Source organism: Bubalus bubalis, chromosome 12 (assembly GCF_019923935.1).
Source record: "Bubalus bubalis isolate 160015118507 breed Murrah chromosome 12, NDDB_SH_1, whole genome shotgun sequence".
Classification (NCBI taxonomy): domain Eukaryota; kingdom Metazoa; phylum Chordata; class Mammalia; order Artiodactyla; family Bovidae; genus Bubalus; species Bubalus bubalis.
The window spans coordinates 100,364,243-100,387,978 of NC_059168.1; the positions used below are offsets into that span (position 1 = coordinate 100,364,243).

Here is a 23,736-nt window from a genome sequence, read left to right on the forward strand (position 1 = left end):
TGGGTTTTCTGCCCGGAAAGCATCTCCGAGCTGTGCGGGATGCCAGGGATTCCGCCCTGGGCTCCGTCCGGTTTCCCCACGCTCCGGGCCGTGTGCGCCCTCTAGTGTCGCCTTTCCCCACCTTGCAGTCATTTACTAGAATCCCGCCTAGGGCGTTTTGTAAAATTAATTATAAAATTGATGAAAAGTATAAAATGTATAGAGTTTTCAAGAACCTGTGCTCTACTTCCAGAAAATGGTCACTTTAACTTTGTAAATATTTATCTTAAATGATATTTACGAACCTGTGATATATATTATTTGATTGTACATGTACAACTGTAAATACATTTGTACCTCTCTTGTATTCTAAAATAAAAATTACTTGGGACATTTACCACTTAGCATCTGAATGGGTCGACGCTTTTGTCTGCATGAAAGGGAAATGTGGAAAATACCTAGGAGTTGGAGAGCGGGCAGGAAGAGTTGTTTCACCTACTGGTTTTTAAAATAACCATCCTTGTCGCAGCTGGGGCATCAGCTCCCCGAAGAGAAGGCCACAGTATAAAGCAGTCAAAGCTCACAAGGCGCTGGGCAGATTCCTCCTGGTTTCCAGATGACTCTCAAATGTCAGTGTCTTGCTTTGTTACTGCCCCCAAATCTTTGCTGCTTTTTTATTAATTTTCATGGACAGCTTGAAGGAATCCATGCAGCCTGTGCAGGTGGACCAAGATGGACCTTAATTTAAAAATGCTCTGGTGCCCATTTCCAGACCCTCCTTCAGGAAGAACAAAGAGCAGGGAGGCCATCAGTGTGGAGCCAGGCCCTGGCTCTCCTCTCCAGGACCTCCTGGCCAGGAGGAGGTGCACAAACTGGGAAATGTGAGTTCACGCCTGTGCTCTGGCATGTAACAGCCATGAGGCTATCACCCTTCCAACCTGTTGGCATCCATCAGACCCGCCTCTCTGTGCATTCTAGCTGTGTACACACACACCCACCCACACACACACCCACACACATACACCCCTGAAGATGCTGGAATTCACACTTGTACATACAGGCCATTCCCATTTGGAGCTTCAGGTATTCCCAAAGACCCAGTACTTCGGGGGGCTGATCTTGCCTGAAGGTCCTGCAAGTTGTTCACTTGCAGGTCTTTGGGGCCAGTGGGGGACATCACTCTTCGTAGTCCTCCTCTTCATCCCGTTACAAATTTGCTTTGCCTTTGATTCCTCGTGAGACGTTTTCCGATGCCTCTGGTGGCCCCTGGCCTTCCCCTCCTCTCACTGAAATGGCAGTGTCAGACTTCATAAAAGTCAGAGGGCCGGCCCTTAATCAAAAATCTAAATTGCTTTCTGTAGGTAATTTTATGAAGTTCCAACCGGCAGATCTGAAGGGCAACAGCCCCTGCTCCAGAACCCACCTGGTGGCAGCAGGCTGTAATTGCAGACTAAAGTGCTTGTGTTCCATAGCGTTGCCGGAGATAATACTGGAGATAATAGGATGAGCAGGGAGGCATTGGCTGCCGGAAGGACTGCACACAGGTGGGGGCTTCTCTGGTGGCTCAGCTGGTAAAGAATCCACCTGCAATGTGGGAAACTTGGGTTCGATCCCTGTGTTGGGAAGATCCCCTGGAGAAGGGAAAGGCTACCCACTCCAGTATTCTGGCCTGGAGAATTCCATGGGCTATACAGTCCCAAAGAGTCATGTCCCAACCCAAAGAGTCCTGTCCCAAAGAGTTGGACACGACTGAGTGACTTTCACTCCTTGCTGGGAGGCTTGATACTCAAAGCTTAATCTCTTACTTTGTTCACTTTTCCAGCAGGGGCCTTGGGCTCCTTTCCCAAGAGTGCACGTCCCCCTCCTCCCAACAAAGGCACATAAATACACCACCTCCCAGTCAGTCTGCAGGTTCAATCCGAAGGGCTTGCTGCATATCCTATAGGCATGCGGTATAGACCAGCTGGTCAAAGGGTAAAAATAAATAAGTCTTTTAGGGTATTCAAGAATAAAATAAGAAATAAAACCAGATCAGATTAAATTACTTCCTTGCTTAAAACACTTTTGGCAGCTTCCCTGTTCCCAAGAATAAAATCCAGATTCATCTTTGCCTGACTGTGCCCATCTGCAACCGAACCTGCTCCCTCTCCCAGTACACACACTGCAGCCAGAGGTGCTGGCACCATGGATGTATGTGCTTTTGGCGCTGTCTTGACCTTGTAGCCTTAATCTTGGAAAACTCACTTATTCATTCTTGTAGCTTTGGGAGGTTAGATTCCTTAGGACCTCTATGTACACGATTATGTTGTGTGTGAATAAGGCAGTTTTATTTCTTTTCCAATCAATATGACTTTCATGTCTTTTTTTATTGCATGGTTCAGGACCTTTGGGTATAGAGAGTTCTAGATAGAAGTCACTGCTCTGTGTTTGAAACTCTACTTGACCATTCACTAGCTGGGTGACCTTGGACAAGTGAATTAATGTCTGTGTGTCTCAACTTCCTCAAATGAAAAATGTGGTGATACTTCGCTCCTATGGAGATTGTGAGGACTAAGTGGGACAATGGATGTAAGTGCAATACATGACTTGGGATCTGGCATGTGGTAAGTGCTCAGTAAATGGAAACCATTGTTAGCACAAGGATGCCTTTGGTGGAGTGAAGGGTTGTGGCTGCTTCTACCACCCACCTCTCTGGGCACCCCCCAGGGGAATCTAAGGAAGCCGTCCATCACCCCATCTCCCGCCCTTTCCATTAGCCATTATCCTCAGAGCTCTTGCAATGGAGGAACAGATATTCTAAGCTCTCAGCTTCCTTCCCACTTTGGGGCTGGTCTGCTAGGCTGCATGGCCATGACGGGGTGGGACAGATTAAGGACAATGGCTTGTTAGCACCCATCCTGACTGCTTCCCATGGCATGGCTGCCTTGGGGAAGTCAAATTTCGTGCGTGTTGGCTCAGGGCTTCAAGGGTGGGTGTTGTGGGAGAACCAGGCTTCCTTGTCTGTTCTGATTGGTCTTTGGAGTCCTGTAGAGGCACTTTTGACATGTGCTATCAAGGTGATGGACAGCTGCCTTAGTCACAAGTCTGCCCAGATGTAAGACAAGGAGGCACAGACTGCCATTCGTAAAATTCGTGGACATGCTTAAGAGCTGTCATAGGCATCAAAACTGTTTCTAATATTTTGGGGAGAGGCAGTCCTCAAAATATGAGGTCCTTGGGTGGAAATCTTTGTGCACATCTCTGATTGCAAAACTTCTGGGGATGGGGGGTGGGGGGAGGAATTCCCTGGTGGTCCAGTGGTTAGGACTCCATGCTTCCAAAGAGCTCAGGGCTAGAGGGTTCCTGCTGCCTCTGTTTTCACACTTATCCTAATTTCCTTTTTGGTTACTTTCACTCAGAGTTCTCTTTGGCCCTCAACCCAACTCCCGAGTGTCAACAGTTCCTTGCCTTCAAGGCTCATTCGAACACCATTGCTGTCAGGAGGTCTTTTCTGTCCTCCTCTCGACCCTCTGATCCCTGAGCTCCTGACCAAACACCCTGATGCCTGGGGTAGAAACCCTCCAGAAATGCTTGCGGAATAAATTCATTCATTCCACAGATATTTGCTGAGTGCTGTTCTGAGAGTACCTGGGTTTGTTTTCCTATTTTTTCATCTTGTGACTGCTCTGCATGGCATGTGGGATCTAGTTCCCTAACCAGGGGAAAATTCAGTGACAAGAAATAAAACAGGATCCAATGATAGAAACAGGATTAGTCTAGATAAGGTGGTCAGGAAGGCTTCTCTGAGGAGGTGATATATGAGCTGAAATCTAAGTGAGGAGGAGATACACGAAGACCTGGGAGGAAGAGCATTCCACGCAGACAGTGCCAAAACACACACGTCCTTGGTGTCAACACCTCTGGCTGCAGCGTATATACTGGGAGAGGGAGCAGGTTCAGTCACAGATGGGCAGAGTCAGGCAAAGATGAATCTGGGTTTTATTCTTGGGAACAGGGAAGCTGCCAGAAGTGTTCTAAGCAAGGAAGTGATTTAGTCTGATCTGTTTTTATTTCTTATTTTATTTTTGAATATCCTAAAAGACTTAATTATTTATTTTTACCCTTTTCCATTATGGTTTATTCAAAAAAGTGAAGGTTAGTCACTCAGTTGTGTTGGACTCTTTGTGACCCCATGGACTGTAGCCCACCAGGCTCCTCTGTCCATGGGATTCTCCAGGCAAGAATACTGGAGTGGGTTGCCATTTCCTTCTCCAGGGGATCTTCCCAACCCAGGGATTGAACCCAGGTCTCCTGCACTGTGGGAAGATTCTTTTACCATTTGAGCTACCAGTGAGGCCCTGGTAAGGTTTATTACATTATATTATATATATTCCCTGTGCTATACAGAAGAAGTGTTTTTTTTTTTTTTTTGCTTTATGTGTCTTGCTCATTTTGTTTATTTCATTTTTAGTTACATGTTTTATTGAAGTATAGTTGGTTTATTATGTTGTGTTAATTTCTGCTGTACAGCAAAGTGATTCAGTTTTATGTGCTCAGTTGCAGAGTCGTGTCCAACTCTTTGCAACCCCATGGACTGTATCCCACCAGGCTCCTCTGTCCGTGGAATTTTTCAGGCAAGAAAAATTGGAGTGGATTATCATTTCCTATTCCAGGGAATCTTCCTGACCCACGGATTGAAACTGTGTCTCCTGTGTCTCCTGCGTTGGCAGGCAGGTTGTTTACGACTGTGCCACCTGGTAAGCCCCATTCAGTTCATATATATATGAACATATACCATTTTATACATATATGTATATATATGCATTCTTTTAAAATTTAATTAACTAATTATTTAGTCACATTGCCATAAAATAATTTTCTCTTTCTTCTTTACTTTTGTATACATTCTTTTAAAAAAATATTCTTTTCCATTATGGTTCATTGGGCTTCCCTGGTGGCTCAGCTGGTAAAGAATGTGCCTTCAATGTGGGAGACCTGGGTTCAATCCCTGGGCTGGGAATATTCCATGGAGAAGGGAATGGCTACCCACTCCAGTATTCTGGCCTGGAGAATTCCATGGACTGTATAGTCCATGGGCTCGCAAAGAGTCGGACACGACTGGGTTACTTTCACTCTATGGTTTATCACAGGATACTGAATATAGCTCCCTGTGCTATATAGTAGGACCTTGTCATTTATCCATATATAATAGTTTGCGTATGTTAATCCCCAACTCTCAATCCATCCCTCCCCTGCTCGCCTGGCAACCACAAGTCTGCTCTCCCGGTCTGCGGGTCTGTTTCTGCTTTGTGGATAAGTCCAGCTACCTCTGGCTGCTGTACAGAAATTGGGTGTAGGCATGGTAAAGGTAGAATTAGGGAACTGAGTGAGGTGGTGATGCCATTGGCTTGGGGTGATGGCCCTGGTGCTGCACAGATGGGGCGGTAGATGGATATGGGAGGAAATGGTGAATGTTAGACCTATTCAGCAATTAATATCACTTTGGGAGTTCAGACACCTACTCACAGACTTCTGGACCCCTCTTACAAAACCCCAGTGCTTAAATCTGGGCTCAAGAATCAGTATTTCTAACAAGCCTCTTGGGGATGTGATGCAAAGTCATCCACCAAGGATCATAATGCCTACCTCCAAGATGAGCTGACTTGGAGGAATGTAAAACACGATATTTTATTGTTTTTGTTTTGGCTGCGCCAACCGGCTTGTGGACTCTTAGGTCCCCGACGAGGGATCAAACCTGGGACTCTGGCAGTGGAAGCACAGGGTCCTAACTACTTGACCGCCAGGGAATTCCCATAACATAACGTTTGCTCAATGCAAAGCACCAGACGCTCAGGATGTGCAAGCTCTAGGGTGAAGCAGGTGCAGTCAGGAGGAACATGGTCCTGCCACCAACTGCTGTGTAAATTCCAGTCCTTTTCGGGGCCTCAGTTTCCTCCTCTTTAAAAAGGGACCTGCAGTGGACTGAATGTATATGTCCACCCCAAATTCATATCTTGAAATCTTAACCCCAAGGTGATGGTAGTAGGAGGTGGGGCCTTTGGGAAGTGATTAGGTCATGAAGGTGGAGCCTTCCTGAATGGGATTGTGTGCCTTATAAAAGAGACCCCAGAGAGCTCCCTGGCCCCTTCCACCATGCAGGGGTCACAGGTACCCCCTATCTGAACCAGACACTGGATCTGCCACTATACTAAGACAGATCCACAATCCCAATATTGTGAAAGGCTCCATAAGCATAGTGCCGTGAGAACGGGAGGGGTTATGGTTATGTCCATCCTTCCTTGAAACTGGATAGCGTCAAGACTATAATCCAGCATACATCTATAACCTAAGACTAGAACTTGGTCTAGGAGCATTCCCAGGCCTGGCAGCCTGACTGAGCTATACTGCTTCAAAGGACACCACCGCCCTCTTCTGGTCGAGAGCAGACTCAACAGATGCACCCTTTCTCATACTTTTCTTGACTCTAGCCCCTTCTCCTCTGTCCTCTGTCTTATGAGATGGTTGGATGGCATCACCAACTCAATGGACATGAGGTTGAGTAAACTCCGGGAGTTAGTGATGGACAGGGAGGCTTGGCGTGCTGAAGTCCATGGGGTCGCAAAGAGTCGGACATGACTGAGTGACTGATCTGAATTGAAGTGAGCCCCTTCTCCAGGCAAAGAGTCTGGCTGTCTGCTTACCGATTACCTGTGAGCAATTAGAATCTATATCACTGACTACCTTATAGGGTTGGCTTTCTAGACAAATGTAGCTTAGGTGAAAGAAATGCTATCCTTTTGAAGATTTACCAGGCTATTGGTCTGATGGATCTTCAGGAGAAAACAGACTTAATTTACTGGTCTCAGTGAGTGGTGCTGATGCAAGTTATTTCATTTCATCCTGTTTAGAATCCCTGTGCTGGGCTGTGCTGTGCTAAGTCACTTTAGTCTTGCCCAGCTCTTTGCAACTCCACAGACTGCAGCCCACCAGACTCCTCTGTCCATGGGATTCTCCAGGCAAGAATACTGGAGTGGGTTGCCATGCCCTCCTCCAGGGCAGCTTTCCGACCCAGGGACTGAACTCGTGTCTCTTTGGTCTCCTGCATTGGCAGGCGGGTTCTTTACCACTAGCGCTACCTGGGAAGCCTGTATGAAGAATTATCACCTCCCTGAGGTTAAAACTAAGTCTGTTGTGAATGCTATAAAGCATGCAGGGCAAGGGTGAGGGAGAGGGTAGGACCTGGAGAGAGGGATAGGCGGAATACTCCTGACGCCTAGATAAAACCACGTATCCTTCCATCTGTTCATCACTGAACGCTTAGGACAGCTCCTGGCTCATTTCTCTGTGTGAGTAAATATACGCGAAAATCTTTGTATTGTGTCCATTTGTCCTCCCTGTCAAAACACACCCGCTTGGCAGGATTCAAATGTGTTCTTAGACGGTTTCCTGCTTTTTCCAAAAGAAATACCAGGGAAATCAGCTCACTTAAGAAAGAATGGAAGCAGTACCTGCAAGCACTGTTTGGGGGTGTAGGTGATGGTTGGTGCTGAACTAGCACTCACGAGGTGACAGTAATGTAGAATACAGGGGCTACTAGTAACAGTATGAAAAGAGGCTCTTTCCTCTGTCCAAATAGTGTTCTCTCCTCTTGATTCTCCTGGTCAATCGCATACCAAAAAAAAGAGAGAGAGAGATTTCAGCAGCTTTGAATTGGAAGGAAACTAAGAGGTCCATTTCACAATTATTTCTAACCCTGGAAAACAGTAAGTGGGATGAGCACAAGAGTTTTGCTGAAAAGTCAAACGCTATGCAACCTGAGGTTTTATTGTTTGACAAGGGCAGCCTTGCCAATAGTAAAAATGGCAACTTGACTCCTTCCTTCCCTTCGTGTTAACCTAATGGTTGCCAATAGCTAACATGGAGGCCAGACTGTGAGTTCCCATTGGCGGCTGTTCTGAGGCCCCGCCCCTACGAGCGACGGCTGGGAATTGCGGAGACGGAAAGCGTGACTCCGAGTGGGGCTGCGCCTGCGCGAGTTATTGGCGCCAAGATGGCGTTGGAGATGAGGCTTCCCGTCGCTCGGAAGCCCCTTAGCGAGAGCCTGGGCCGCGAGAGTAAAAAGCACCTAGTGGTGCCAGGGGACACGATCACCACGGACACAGGCTTCATGCGGTATGTGGGGCTGTGGGGGACTCTGGGCAGCAAGGGGCGGCTGCATTGCTCTTCTCTCCACGTGAAACCTGGGCCTGTATTCTGCATCTAAGTGCCCGCGGTACCCGCCGCGCATCTGCGGAGCATCTCAGTTGCCTCGTTTTCGAGGCTTCGGACTTCCTACTCCCTGCATCTTGTATGTCCCCGTCTGCAGCTGCCTCAGCTCCCCCGAAACCTTCCTGTGTCCCAGGCCCCGATTCTGAGCCTTCCTCGTTGAACCTGGAGCTGGGGCCTCTTCACAGGTTTCGGCGGAAGGGATGGTGGGCGTTTTTGACTTCGTCCCGTCCACTTAGCTCTCAGCATTCCATCTCCTAGTCAGGGACACGGTTTTGGAACGAGTCTTTGGGCTTAAAGAAAGAAAGTGAAGTCGCTCAGTCGTGTCCGACTCTTTGCGGCCCCTTGGACTGTAGCCTACCAGGTTCCTCCGTCGATGGGATTTTCCAGGCAAGAATACTGGAGTGGGTTGCCATTTTGGGCTTAGGGGGCATGCAAATATATTACGTTACATGCACCAGAATAGATAACTTTGAGTCTGAGGGCAGGCTCCAACTTAAGGGCAGCTGGGGTTCCAGCCCTGCTCTATCACAATATTAGCTGTATCACCTCTCCGAGGTCACTTTCCTCGTCTGTAAAATAATGATAATAACTATTCCAGAGAGTGGTGAGGATTCCATGAAAGTGAAAGTGTGGAAGAGTTAGTCCCTCAGTCATGTCCGACCCTTTGCCACCCGGTGGACTGTAGCCCACTAGGTTCCTCTGTTTACAGAATTCTCCAGGCAAGAATACTGCAGTGGGTTGCATTCCCTTCTCCAGGGAATCTTCACCACCCAGGGATCCAACCCAGGTCTGTTGCATTGCAGGCAGGTTCTTTACTGTCTGAGCCACCAGGGAAGGATTACATGAGGGGTAATGATGATGAAAAAAAGTAAGACTCACCGTTCTATCACCATCACAGGGGTCCACACTGCTGATAAGCCAGCCTCCGCCCTCCCCCCACAGGCATGTGAGAGAGGTACAGCATTTATTCCATTGCCCTTTAACCTCTTAGTTTGGCATTATTGGTTCCCAGGAAATCTTAGGATTCAGTCCTTTATTCATGCAGTCAATAAATATTATTTGTGGTTGGGGTATAAATTGAACAAAGAGGAAATCTCTGTCCTGGTGGACTTTATGTTCTGAGAGAGACAGAAGAGAAATAAGCACAACAAACAAGTTGTTCAGAATATTTGCTGGTAAATGCAGTAGAAAAAAATTAAGAAGTCAAGCAGGGTAAGTGGAGCATAAGTTGGAAATATGGTGGGGGTGGCAGCCGCAGGTCGGGTGACTATTACAAATGGGAGAGTCGAGGAAAGCCTGGTGGAAAAAGTGCCGTTTGAGTCGACTTGAGTACAGTGAAGGAGATGGCCACATAGGACTCTAAAGAAGGAGTGTTTAGGCAGAGGTGGCAGCCAGCACAAAAGCCTGTCTTTGAGGCAGGAGGAATCAGGTTTGAGGAATACATTGTTCTGGCTGCGAGAGGTCACCTCAAGCATTACCCTGGTATCCTTTGTATCTTCCTGTTGCAACAGGGGCCATGGAACCTATATGGGGGAAGAGAAGCTCATTGCATCTGTGGCTGGCTCCGTGGAAAGAGTAAACAAGTTGATCTGTGTAAAAGCTTTGAAAACCAGGTGAGAGCAAAAGGTGTGTATTTTGTGGCATCTGAGTTGCACAGCCAGGTCTTTTCGGCCATGACACACCCTCTACCCATAGCCCTCCCTGCCCTGTCATGCTGTAGGTCTGGGATTTCGGGAACATGACTGGAGGAAGGGTAGAGATGACTAGGTAAGGGCAGGCTTCAAAGGTTTCCCTACGATATCTGACCTCTTCAAACTTGGGTTCCCTCTTCTGCAAAATGAGATCTTGCCTGACCTCCTGGGTAGGATCTTCCTTGGAATTCACTGAAATAGTGTGTATAAAGTACACAGAGAGCCGCCTGCCTTGAGGGCTCAACAAAGGGTAGCCCCAGAACATAAGCCAATGGGGTTGGAACAGAGTGAGCAGGCGAGTAGTAGGAGCAGATGCAGAGAGGTGAGGTAGGCAGTCTGCATGCCTTGAAGCCACGATGAATGTTTCTGACTTCCACTTTGTGCAGTCTAGGAAGGCCCTGGAGCAGGTGGAGCAGAAGAAGGACATGATCTGATTTCTGTTTTAATGAAATCACTCTGGCTGCTGTTGGGGGGCGGGGATAGATTCCTGCTCTGTTTTCATCATCTCAGTTGATGGTGGCTTGGACTAAGGTGATAGCCATAGAAGTGGGGAATAGTGTTCAATTCTGCGCGTATTTTGTGTTCTGAGTGTATTTATCGTGAAAAGCTGTAGGATTTTGTATGTGGGCTTTTCTACATGTAGGACTATGTCTGTGAGAAGAGATAGTTTTACTTCTTCCTTTGGGATGCTTTTTATTTTCTGCCTACATTGGTAAGATAGAGGTACTAGAATCTGCTGCTGGACTTGTCCTGGAGCAGGAGAGGGAGGGGAGGCGGGAGATACACAGGGTTCCTCCAGAGACTCCAAGGACTGTGGCTTGAGCAACTGGAGGGGTGGAGTTGCTATTTCCTGGGCTGATGACAATTGGGAGATGATCCATTTGCTATAGTGGAATTGAAGGGGCTGTTAGAAAGCTTTGTTTGAGGTTTGTAACTTACGTAGATTCCTCTTAGTCACGTAAGTGAAGGTGCTGGGTAGCCAGTGGTTGACTAGAGCTAGAGCCTGAATTCAGGGGAGTGGTGGACTCATCCTTGGTATTTGAAGCCATCGAGCTGGGTAAGCTCACCAAGTGAGTGAGTGTGGGCTGGAAAGAGAAGAGGCCCAAGGACGTAGCCTTCAGTGTGGAGGCTCTAATTCATCATTAGAGTTGGGAGGAGGAATTAGGAAACGGGTCCGAGACATGCCGCCAGTGGATGGGGGAGACATGAGTAGACCGGTTTGGGTGGTACCTGTCTCACTTTCCTTTCTCCTCCTCTGGCTGATGCGGAATTGGTCTGTGTTCCAGAGCCCACCAGAAAATATCCCACGCGTATCCATTTTTCATGCAATTAACAAAATAAGGGGTTTCAGATTTAATGCACTCCTTGCAATAAATGGTGTGAGAATAGTTGATGGAGACTTTATATGCATAGGAATGTTGGAAGTTGTCAGTTCCTGAAACTAAGTTCGAACAGCATGTGAATTTACCAAATGTGGTGCCTGATCCAGGCCTGCGTGCTCTTTAACTGAAATCTCAAATGATGCTCGGTCTTGTCATGGAGTCTTTTCACTGATGGAGGACCTTCTGCTTTTTTTTTCAGATATAATGGTGAAGTGGGAGACATAGTAGTGGGGAGAATCACAGAGGTAAAGTCTTATCAGATTGGGTTTCACAAAGTAAAAGTGAGCTGGTGATCTAATGAATGAGATAGTCGTCCTATTACACGCAGTTACACGAAAGAAGGATTCATTGTGTTTGGCTCTTATGTGACCTTTGATGAAAACAGTTTGTTTGTAAACAGTTTGATGTAAGTGGTTTGTCCCATTGGGGGTTATTGTTCATTTACAGTGTGAGCTCTGGCCTCTGGAGTCTGTGTCCAGGTGTGGGGTTCCTTTGTTTTGTAGGTTCAACAGAAGAGGTGGAAGGTGGAGACTAACTCCAGGCTGGATTCAGTCTTGCTTCTCTCATCCATGAACCTTCCCGGAGGAGAGCTGGTAAGGATCTCCAGCTAGGACTGTATAGCTTGCTGGTGAGAGTGCTGGGATCCCTTGCTCCACCAGAGAACTTTGCTTTATACTGAGGTTGTCACTTGTACTCCTGTTTGTCTGCTGTGAATTTTGCTGTCTGGGTGTACACATAGGCTTTTCACTTGGCCCAGGCCTCCCAACTCAGGCAGCAGTTGGTATGTGGTAGAATCTGGGATGTCTGTGGGGAGAGCCCAAAGGAGAGTTGAGAGAAGCTCTCTCAGATGCTTGGTGCTAATAATTTTCCTTTTCTGGGTGTGTCAGTTATGCTCCGTGAAGGTCTTGCTTGAAAAACTGTGTTTACAAATCAGCTTTACATGAATCGAATGACATTGGATTATTCCAGACAACCACAGTACCTAAGCTGCTTCCTTTTGTAAAATGCTATGATTCAGCCTTATCTTCAGGCCAGCATCTATTTACTGAGAGGCTCATGGTGCTTAGCTGTCTGGAGAATGCCAAGATCCAGGAGGCATGATTCAGTTCCTGAAAGAGCTTAGCCGAGCAGGGACTATGAGATAACTGGTCTAAATACCCGGCAGTCCAAGAGTAAACAAGTGTGTGATTGTACAAAAGGCGTGATTAAATTCCCCTCGAGAAGCTTATAGGAAAAATGAATGTTGAAGTTGATTCTATCCTTGAAGGATGGCTAGAATTTTAACAATGAATTCAGGAATCTGAGATAAACGGAAACGTGTGGGCAAAGATATAGTTAAGCTGGAAGTAGCCGGTCATACTGGAGCGTGGTGGGCCGCCACGGCAAGTAGGTAGGCTCGATTGGGGTTTGGCAGATCACATAAGGAGTCTGAATATTATTCAAAGAAGAGGAGCCACGGGAAGGTCTCTGAGACAGAAAGTAGTGGTCATGGCTTTGTCTTCTTTGAGTGGCATGGGTTACCTACCCTGGGGTGTGCACACCGTGGCTGCCTTCGGAGGTCTTGGGAGAAAGTGAAAGAAAAAGAAGAGATGGAGCAAGATCTTGGTTTAGGGTCGGACTCCCTAACGTGGCCTTCTCTTTGTGTGTTTCAGAGGCGAAGATCTGCAGAAGATGAGTTGGCGATGAGAGGTTTCTTACAGGAAGGGGACCTTATCAGTGTATCCTTCACCTTGCATTCCAGCATCTTTGTTTGCTGTGGAGCTGAGGAATGGGGCTTGGATTGTCGGTCTCTCACAGGAGAAACTTGTAATCTTGGCCTCGACCAAGCGCCAAGGCTTCTGCTGCAGCCTGTCTCTTTTTTTCTTTTTACATTAAAAAAAAATTGAAGTATAGTTAGTTTGGGGGGCTGCCCATATGGTGCTAGTGGTAAATAACTTACCTGCTAATGTAGGAGACATAAGAGACGAGGATTCAATTCAGTCCTTGGGTTGGGAAAGTCCCCTGGAGAAGGCAATGAATATCCACTCCGGTATTCTTGCCTGGAGAATCTTATGGACAGAAGAGCCTGGCGGGCTACAGTCCAGGGGGTTGCGAAGAGTCAGACATAACTGAAGCGACTGAGCATGCATGCTCACAATTAGTTTTATGTGTATAGCAGAGTGAATCAGTTATATACACATATGTATATGTATATTCTTTTTCACATTATTTTCCTATATATATTATTATAAAATACTGAGTAGAGTTACTGTGCTAGACAGTAGGTTCTTGTTTATCTGTTTATGCATAGCAGTGTGTATATGTTACTCCGAGATTCCTCATTTATCCCTCCCCACCCCATCTCCTCAGCCCAGGCTACCCTCCAGCTCTTGTTCAGACCTGCTGCTGCTCAGTTGGGTTTTTGGGTCTTGTAACTTACGGTGGCTCATGCTTGAAGCCAGCTCAAAGTTTCCTGGTGATGTTAACTTTCATCCCAGGAAGGAGAAAAGGTGGTGTTCATGTCGAGGTATTCATGACAGCCAAGGGGGAGAGATTAGGTCACAGCAGTGTGACCTCTGAGTCCACCTACAACTGCAGGCAGGACTGGTGGACACAGACACGAGGGTGGAGGGGGAACCAGGGACACAGGTGATGAGAAAGTGTTTGTTCCTTCATCACCGACCAGGCTGAGGTCCAGGCAGTGTTCTCTGATGGAGCCGTCTCTCTGCACACGAGGAGTCTCAAATACGGAAAAGTAAGTTGGTCTTTGGGTGTTCTCTTTGGATGAGGGAGACTTCAAATCCATTTCCCGGTCTCCAGCTGTCTCTGGCATTCTGGCCTAAAGCACCTGGAAGTTAAGTGCTGACAGGCTGGCATTGCGCGTGCTAACTTACACGGCTGTGGGCTGGTAGCATCGTAAAGCATGACAACACTCACCCTTTTCCTGCGGAGGAGATTGTTCTGGCAGAAGAGCCCCTGTGACCCTGGGCCCTGGCCCCGCGGCTGTCTCTGCTCTCTCCCAAGGGGTGCGGTGGCTTTGCATGGCCTCAGCGCTGAGTTGCAGCCAAGGGAGCTCATGGACTGATGAAACACGATGGCCCCTGGCCCTTGGACAAACGTCCGGTCAAGAAAATGGACATTATTGTTAGGAAAGATGGGTTTGTCACTTGAGCCTTTAAAGGAAATTTTGTTGCTTTTCTTGCTATAAGGTGACAGACGTTACTGAGGCTATTTATTTTTTTAATGACAGCATGTTTTCCCAAACAAATGATGACTCAGTCTTGGCTTTGTCTGGGTGAACTTTCTCCTTTCTGAGTGGAAAAGAAACCTCGCTGGTCAGTGGAGAGGCTGCAGCCGCCACGCCCGCACCCTTGAATCAGGAGGGGAGACAGGCGCACTGCCTGTGCTGACCTTTGTGGGCCCGGGGCCTGTAGCAGACGCGCCTTCTGCAGGATGTGGGCCTTGAGCTCACCTGCCAGGACCGGGGATGTATTTGTGCCCAGCCCTCAGCCAGTCCCCTTCTCCAGTGGCATATATCGTGGGCAGGACAGATGGTTGGGGTCAAGGTGGAACAGAGCAGTGCTCCTTGGCCCTCAAGAGGCTCAAGCCCACATCCTCATTGGCTCCACCCTCTCTCAGCCGTCACACCAGCCCTGGATCAGAACATGATGACGCTCGCAAAGGGGAATAAATGGTGGAGAAGAGCGTGAAAGCCGCCTTCTGTTGGGTGTGTAATGACGCGTGCCTCTGGAAAGCGTCTGTATCTGCATGTGCGTGTCATGGCAGTTGTCACCAGCAGGGAGCCCGATTCCAGCCCCCCTGGGACACAGCCTGTACTCTGCCTTATAGTCGCCTCACTGGTGATCCTGCAGTGACTTAATGTACGCTATATTTTTTTTTTTAGCTAGGTCAGGGCGTTTTGGTTCAGGTCTCCCCCTCCCTGGTGAAACGGCAGAAGACCCATTTCCATGACCTGCCGTGCGGCGCCTCAGTGATCCTGGGCAACAACGGCTTCATCTGGGTCTACCCAACCCCTGAGCACAAAGAAGACGATGCAGGGGGCTTCATCGCAAACCTGGAGGTGAGCACACGCTGCCCGTCGTTGCCCTTTTGGGATGGAGAGGCACTGAGTGGGTACTCTGCTTCGGCGGCAGGGGTGGGCGCTCTCTGTTTCTCCCTGCTGCATGGCGGTAGTTGGAGCTGGTATGCATTTCCAGTGAAGTCTGCTCAAAACATCGTGCTGCCCTCTCTTGTTCTGGAGAGGTGAAATCAGCGACTTTGATCTCTGTTGGCCCAGATGGCAGTTGCAGGGTAACAGCCAAAAAGCCACTGGAGGTGCCATCCTTTTTCATCTTCCCTGGAGTCAGCGGTTTTCTTGGTTTGGAGTCCCAGAGTAGATCCCACCTCAGCTGTAAGTGGGTCCTGTGATCTGCTGTAACTGTTCACTCGTTCTGGTCTTGATTCTGTTTGCCTCCCCTGGTAGCCGGTCTCCCTTGCCGATCGAGAGGTGATCTCCCGGCTCCGGAACTGCATCGTCTCGCTGGCAACTCAGAGGATGATGCTCTATGACACCAGCATCCTGTACTGCTATGAAGCATCCCTTCCACATCAGGTATGCCACCCAGGGCTCCCCTTCTTGCTGATCTGTGAGCAGGCGTGGCGTGTCATCTGCTCCACGTCCCCGCCACGTACCTTCACCATGCCCATCAATATGAACTCACCTGGTGGACACCCTTGTTGACTGATAGAGCTTTCCCCGTGATGCTAATAATATTCTCACTGTCTGATGTCCATGTGAGGGTTTGTGGGCAGTTGGCGGTGCCAGGTGGGCCTGGTTTATGACAGCGACCCCCTGGACTTCATCTTGGCCATCCCAGTTTTAGCTCCCTTTCTAGTGAATGCTGGAGTAATAGCTTTTTTGTTCTTGTTAGCTATATCCCAGAGAACCTTGCTTATTTATTAAGCTAGTTCTAGCAGATCCTTTCTTGCAATACATAGCCTCTGATAAACGAAAGAAAAACAGAAGGCTCGTGTTAGCCAGGCTTGGTTTCTACATTTGGGTTGGCTTGATGGTGTGCTTACTGGTTGAACAAATTACCTTTTGTCCTTTCTTTTTCAGATCAAAGACATCTTAAAGCCAGAAATAATGGAGGAAATTGTGATGGAAACACGCCAGAGGCTTTTGGAACAGGAAGGGTAAGAAGAAGCATCTGAAGGCCAGGATTGTGGACCTGAGCAGAGCAGTCCTTGAAAGTGGAGAATCTGATTGGCAGTCCCTGCATGCAGCTCAGTGAAGAACCAGGAAATTCATCACTGGACCTACATCGGGCTGCCTGTACCTTGAAGACCTGCTTTCTCCTGTTTTAATGCAAAGCGAGGAGGCAGGTGATTACTGCTGCCGACCCCCTTGAGTTGCCCATAGACTTCGGGTGCTACAGGTAGTTTCAGGCCCTTAAAAGCATTCCGAGTTCCATCCGAATAGACTCCTATCCTGGAATCATACGGGGAATCTTTCGTCTTGTAGTTACCGTCAACTCACCAGGCACAGTGCGCCATGAAATTGTCCCTATGTAAAACATAGCCTCCCTGATACCCCCAGTTTGATCCCCCCAGTTGTCTGTTTTGGCCTCCATTCCCACCTCCTCTGCAGCGCGAGAATGACACTGAAGAGTGTAGCTTGGTAAAATGAACCCAAGAGTCAGTGGAAGAACACAGCGACCAAGCAGCCTTTTGCTTGGTTGGAATCTCATTTCCTGTTACATGTTCCTCCTAGTGACAGATGTAAGTACATCCCCGCCAGGCTGCCTTAATCTGTTCTGCCTTTGAGGATGATCTATAAGAAGCTGAATAAATGAGGAGAGAGAGAATGTTTTGGGTGCTCTGATAAACGTGAAAACAAAGTAAAAAAGTAGAGATGGAAAAAGAAAAGGTTTTCCTCCTATAACTGAAGCAGCAATGCATTTACTTTTGACTACTTCAGGGTTGAAAGATGAAAACAAGATATTGAAGTTCTGTCTCACTGAGAATGGCTAGAATTCCTATGCATTCTTTTTCAAATGACTTTCTAAACATGGTGCCCTGATTTGGGTTTGGGGTAAACAGTTCTTTTAAAGTCAGTATATGAGAGTGCTATTTGGTGAGCTTTTTTTTTTTTTTTTTTTTATATATGTGGCATCACTGTTTCTGTTCTTGTATTCTGTGTAATACTTGGGAGTTAAGTACAGGTGAAGGATGACTTAGGAGATAGAAATTCTTCTGACAGAGGACCTTAAATTTAAACCTAGAACACCTAGTAAAATTTAAACCTAGGACAGTTTCAGTAGTAATGTGGAGCATATGGCAGTTTTGAAACATAGCTCAGCTCTTTTTTGTTAAATTGTACATCTTCATAATATTATTCAGTCTGTCACCTGTTTTGAAGAGTTTGCAATCAGCTGAGTGTTGCACAGGGTACGTTGCAGCTGTAGGTTTGCTCCCTGTTTTTGAGATCATGTTCTAGGTTGTATGTCCCTGAGGAGAAGGGAATGGGGAAGGATGGGAGCCTGCATGCCTGCTTTGGGTTGGTTTTGATCAGGGCCATAAGTGGGTTCGTTGAATGTTTGCCCTTCTCACTTGGTCTCCCAAGCTGCCAGCCCATACTGTTCACTCAGTATTTCCTGAATAGTGATTACCTAAGTCTCAAAACACCTTTTTGGTGAGTATCTACTTTTTTTTGTGGCCCACTAGAGGGTGCCCTTGTTAAGCATAATTTCAGTAGGTATTTTTTTTAAAAATAAAGCTGAAGTTTTTACACTGGTTCTGAATTCCTCTAGCAATGTGTAGGTTGCTTTGCTTTATAAGTGTGAGCACAAAATTAGGCTGAACTGCATCACTCTTAGTGATGAGCTTAAAGGGATTTATTCAAATTTGGCAACATTTATTTACTTCTGACTGTCAGGCATTTTCTGGGCTCTGGATTCTAGTTTTAAGTCCTTAAGAGTATCATTCTACAGCGTTACACAGTGCATCTCTGGAAAAAAATATAGTCTGGCTTGGGGGTTCACCTAAAACTAGAAAATGGCAGTTAGTAAATGGCGAGTAGGATAAACCTTTAAATCAAGTGCTGCTGGCCTCTAAAGCATAGTTAGTGTCAATATTTATGGGAAATAAAGTCCCATTTGATTCTCATGGTAACCTGTAAAGTTTGATATGACCCTCGTTTATAAATGAAAGCCATTCAGATAATTAAAGTGACTTCATTAAAGCTCATTAGCAACTATGGATCGGTAGGCTTAAGCTCTCGGGATGGATCATGAAGCAACCCTCTAGAGAAGGGGTTGGACTGACACTGAAAGGATATGGGGTCCAGCATTGAGACCTACACTTTGGATTGTTACTCATTTTGTACACTGCCTCTCCCTCCCATGTCTGCTGTGGGAGACAAGGATGAGTCCCCCCGCCCCCCCACGCCTCATTTGTGCCCCAGCACCTAGGACAATGCTTGGCACACAGGGGCTGAATAATGCTTGTGAATGATTTATTAGTTCAAGAAGTGTGGGTTAGAGTTCTGATTTGACTGGTCAATTTTAAGCTAGAGAGTGAAGAATGAAGATGTGTAGGAAATGATGAAAGCATGAAGAGGAATAAAAAGTGAAATCTTCAAAGAGAAAGGGTGATGGTAAGGATAAGGTGATGGGTAAATTAAGGGAACAGGGTGTTGACACTTGAAGACTGATCTATAAGCCAGGATGATGTTCATCAGCCAGACTACTCAGTGATAGAGCAAAGCTAACCTGGCTAACATCTAAATATAAATTCTGCTTCTGAATTTGCTTCACATTCAGTACCTCCAAGGAACTCTATTTTTACAAGCCAGTATCTATAAAATCACCATTTCCCAATCCAGCAGAAATATTTCTAAAATACACAACTGAACATACAGCACCTATGATGCAACTGGTTTTCCCCTACTATCAGTAGCAACTTCTAAAATATCAACTAACGTTAGATCAACAGTTACCTGATATTGAATTATACAAGAGAAAATTCAAGGCTTTGGAGTAGTATCAATCTGGGCTCAAATTGTCACATGACTAGGCCAGTGACCTTCAGTAACTCATATCTTATTTGGTTTTCTCATCTGTATACAGGGGACAACATTACTTGTGTTACTGGGCTACAATACAGTAAGGACTAAATGAGAATATGGTTTATGAAGAGCGGAAGACCACAGTGTAGATTAGCTGTGATGAGTAGATTCCCTTAGAGATGGGTATATCCTGGCAGGTGCATTGCTCTGGGGAGACGTGGAGAGTGAAGAAGGGGACCAGGACGGTACATTTTAGTTGCATAAAAATGGGTTATGGCATGTGTGGATCTGGTTGCATGGGTCATTAGCTAGTTCTGTAAACTCAACAGTTTTGGCTAACATGTTTTCATGTGACTATGTGTACACCCCTGAAATTAGATCGTGCAATCTTTTTCTACTGTTTACCCCGCCCCCTCCCCAGTTTTATTGAGAAAAAGTTGACAGACATCACTGGACAAGTTTAACTTTAATCTTAAAAATTCCTTCTCTGCTTCGCCTCCGAAAGGTTCTTAAAATGGTGTTAATGAGTGGGCTCCCCGATACTCCAAAGAAACAATTCGTTAGCAATATGTCGACGCTCTCCAGTTGTTTATTTTTCGCTCGTTCTAATATTTATGCTTCTTGGAGTCAAAGTGGAAGTTGGTGAGGGGCGGCAGTGGAGGCACCAAATAACGTCGGTTTCGAGGAGCGAGCTAAATTCTAAAGAAGCTCAAGGAAGCGATCCAACTCCGGTTCTGGGGAAATCCAATCCGCAGTTTTCCCCTTGCTTTGGTTCCTCGCAGGCCTTACCAACCCGCTCAGGGGAGACATTGGCCAGCCCTGCGCGAGGCCGGCTAGAGTCCACCGACTCCCAGGAGGGCGGGACCGACGCTCAGGAGCCTGGAGCCGAGGGCAAGGCTCGGGCGATTGCGGACAGGGGCGGGGGCGCAGCAGGACCACAAATTCCGGCCTGCCCCGCGGGCTACGCCGAAAGTGGTTGGCTGGGCGCTCTAGCCCCGTCGGCCAATGGGATGCAGGAGAGGGAGCTGACACGGATTCTCGGGGACCAATGGCAGTGCAGGGGAGGCGGGAGCTTCCTTACCACTCATCTTGCCCCTCTGGAGAACCACATATAACAGGTCGTACGGGGCCGGGCCTTGGAGGGCAGGGGGACCAGAGCCGAAAGACGCCGCAGTGTCTCCGAAAGCGGTGTCTGGAGGGTCCCGGTCCCCACGCGAGGCGCGCACCGGACGTCATCGGGGGGCGGGGCCGGGGCGGGGCCTGGCCTCGTTGTGGAGCGGCTAGTAATCCATCATGGCGGCCGCGGGGGTCGGTGACCGTCCCTGAGCAGCGCCGGAGCCGGAACCGGTTCCTGGGTCCTGCAGCTGAGGAGCCCGCCTTGCGTTGTCCACGGCCCCTACTTGGGCGGGGAGGCCGGGTCTTGCGACGGAGCCCGGGGGATGTGACTGCCTGGCAGCGGCGGCCGTAGCCACGTTCGGGCCCGGGGGAGGGGGGTGTCTCGGACAGAGACCCCCCCTAGGCTCGGGGCAGCTGAGGCGGCCGGGCCTCCTCCCCGTTCTGTCCTCTACCCGCCTTCGGGGCCGCGAGAGCCCGACGTCCCTTATCAGCTCCATCCCGGCTCTGGGACCCTGGGGTTGTGGTCTCTTTCCCCAGACCTGGGGACACCCCGTTTCCTGAGGCTTGGAGGAGCGTCGCCCCCCGGAGTAAGCCGCCCATGCCCCCCCCCGCCCCGGCAGCCTCCCTCTTTACCCCCGAGCCGCCCCTTAACTCCGAATCCCGGCCTCAAGTTTGGCCTCGGAGCGCCCCCCTCATTCAAATCCCCTCCCTGCTGTCAAGTAGCCTCCCCTTCCCCCCGCTCCCCTCCCCTCCCCCCCGCCCCCCTACGTTGCTCCCGTGAGCCTGTAATGCCCTGACTTCTTCCAATGTCACCTACGGCCCCCTCAGCCTCAGCCCAGCCAGAAACTTTAATGCAGAGGAAAAGCCTGGACTGGTTTCACAGGCCTTTTAAAAAGCGGACTTAAAAAGTTGCTGGCCATGCATTCCTTCTCGTCAGAGGGCCAGCTCTCGCTGAAGTCGGGGTGACCCGTGTCCTTTTCCGGAGAGCAGGGTAGAGAAAAAGCAGGAGCGGCAGCTAGTGTGGCAGGAAATTTGTTGGAAGATGGAGACACCAAGATAGGGGGTGGGTGACTTCCCCAGGAAAAGTTCTGGAGGAGCATTCAAAGACCGATCCACGTTTCCTCCATGTGTGGAAATCGACACGACTTTAGCCTCACTGACCGTTGTACAGCATCCCCTGTGAATATTTCTCTTTAGGTTTTTCTCTTTGAAAGGGAGGAAACGTAGCCAGTAAAAGACACTTGAAATCCAGGAACTTTGAGGTCGCACTACAGTTACATTACTTCGAATTGATAAACTGCGAATATAATCGGAACTCCTGTTTGCACACGTCAACCTAAAATCTTCGCTTCCCTTTATTGTGGAAGATGTCTTGTGATTGACCTCAGTTACTGACTGGTGGAGATGCGGTGAATGTGAAATCCCACGTAAAGACCGTTTCCTTCTCAGCTCACTGATCATTCTGAACGATCTTGAACCCTCTTCTGGAAAGGGGTGCCTATCCTTGCTTTATGGGGCAGCAGCCTGGAAAAGTTCTTGGGGACCAAAGGAGGCCAAGTCTGCCTGCCCTGCACTTTATCAAAGGAGCAGGCAAGAAGGAATCATCGAGGCACGGGGGTCCACACTGCAATGTTTTTGTGGAACACGGTGAGTGCTCTTCAAGATTTCTGGTCCTATTTTCTGCTTTGCCATGGGTAAGGAACTTTCGAACCACAGAGCTTGTGTTGGTTCCTTCCAGCTGTATTTAAAACTTCAGTTCCTGTAGTTATCTTTTAGTCTCACGTGGAACTTTCTTTGTATAAGAAAAAGTTACTTGGTGACACTGGATGGCTTTATTCAAAGTCTTACTGATTATTTCTTGCTTGATTGCCTTTCTAACTCACCGTTGACCTTGGACAAGCCATTTTACTATTTCAGCTTCCTGAGGAGGTTGGACATAAGCAGTTTCTCAGGATCCATAGTCCATGATTCTGCTCTGACCTATGGCCTGGGCTCTTCCTTCCTCTGAGGTACATGGATCCTTCACTGCTTTATCTGTGGGAAGCTTTCAATCTTATCCTCAAAGGGGTTTGTGCACCCCCCAGAGCTGAAAACCACAGGCCCTAGTTGACACTAATAACCTTGATCTTTTCAGTCATAAGTAAAACTTGAAAATCCTCACTTTGGAGCTATGTGGAAACAGTTGGGGGAGGCCACATTCCTTGTGAACTGAGGAGCCCCAGCTTTCAGTGGTTCCACCTGAGACGGAGTAGTCCTTTCCTCAGAATGGAGCTTTTTCCTCCTCCTCTCTTTGTTTCACATGACACTTGGGGCAAAAAAGGTTGTCTTTGACATTTTTATGAACACCACTGGCATTTGAGTGCTGACAGTACATATTATACTGGTCACGTCCAGTAATTCTGCGTGAAGTTTTAACGCTGAGGATCAGCTTGGACTGATGTCTGTGCCAGGGGCCAGCCACGCACCAATTAATTAGCATCCTGTTTGTACTGTCGCAGCCTGACATTTTTCAGACCTAGGACTTATTAAAATATCAGTCGAGCCCACCCACCCTCTGTAAGCAAATGGACAACGTGTGCAAGCAGCATATACTTTGAAATTCAGTCACAAATACCCTTAACAATCTGTGACTACAATAAACAAAGTTCTCTATTCAGTGAACTTGTATTTGACAATTGATGTTTGATTTTTCTGAGTAATCTGGTACTTGGATTTTACTTTTGCCTTGAAACACGAGTTGTATTTTAGCATTGGTTTTAGACAGGTAAATAAAGTAATGTATTATGGCACTTCCCACGATCAAGATTTGTAAGTGAATTATTTGCATTTCAACTAGTGATGATCATGCAACCTTAGGTAGTGAAAATTGTTCAGTCTCTGAGTCACATCAACTTTCTGCGACCCCATAGACTGCAGCTTGCAAGCCTTCCCTGTGCTTCACTGCCTCCCGGAGTTTGTTCATATTCATGTCCATTGAGCCAGTAATGCCATCCACCCATCTCCTCCTCTGCCACCCCCAGTGAAAATTGGTACAGACATTTTGGAGAGCTTTGGCCAAACATATCTGAATTTAAAATGTACATAGCAGCGACCCAGTAATCTCACTTCTAGGAAGCGGCCCTAGCATGGAACAGTGTAGTGCCCTTGGTGTGCCTTTCACCCCTTCAGAGGGTCCAGAGGTGAAAACTTTTCATATTAACACAATACTAAGATGTTGGGCTTCCCCAGTGGCTCAGCAATAAAGAGTCCACCTGCAATGCAGGAGTCGAGGGTT

The 23,736-nt window shown here is 47.8% G+C and overlaps 2 protein-coding genes across 4 annotated transcripts in view; both read left to right on the plus strand.

Moving 5' to 3' along the window:
- The first annotated feature begins 7,970 nt into the window (after positions 1-7,970).
- Positions 7,971-17,145, plus strand: EXOSC2 (exosome component 2). 2 transcript variants are annotated; one of them, XM_006043301.4, is made up of 10 exons: positions 7,996-8,130; positions 9,125-9,181; positions 9,738-9,839; positions 11,499-11,544; positions 11,803-11,892; positions 12,952-13,017; positions 13,965-14,033; positions 15,183-15,359; positions 15,762-15,890; positions 16,398-17,145. In XM_006043301.4, exons 3-10 carry the CDS (start codon positions 9,754-9,756, stop codon positions 16,476-16,478), a joined length of 744 nt encoding a protein of 247 aa, XP_006043363.1. In that variant the 5' UTR covers positions 7,996-8,130; positions 9,125-9,181; positions 9,738-9,753; the 3' UTR covers positions 16,479-17,145. The 2 variants fall into 2 exon arrangements, with proteins under 2 accessions (XP_006043360.1, XP_006043363.1); XM_006043298.4 differs by lacking the exon at positions 9,125-9,181 and having other exon boundaries at positions 7,971-8,130.
- A 3,888-nt stretch (positions 17,146-21,033) lies between these two features.
- ABL1 (ABL proto-oncogene 1, non-receptor tyrosine kinase) overlaps positions 21,034-23,736 on the plus strand; it is a 145,771-nt gene continuing 143,068 nt past the window's right edge. For both annotated transcript variants that reach the window (XM_006043302.4, XM_044926452.2), the window contains exon 1: positions 21,034-22,109. In XM_006043302.4, the coding sequence (XP_006043364.3) occupies positions 21,974-22,109 (136 nt within the window). In that variant the 5' untranslated portion in view covers positions 21,034-21,973. The remainder of the gene's footprint in view (positions 22,110-23,736) is intronic.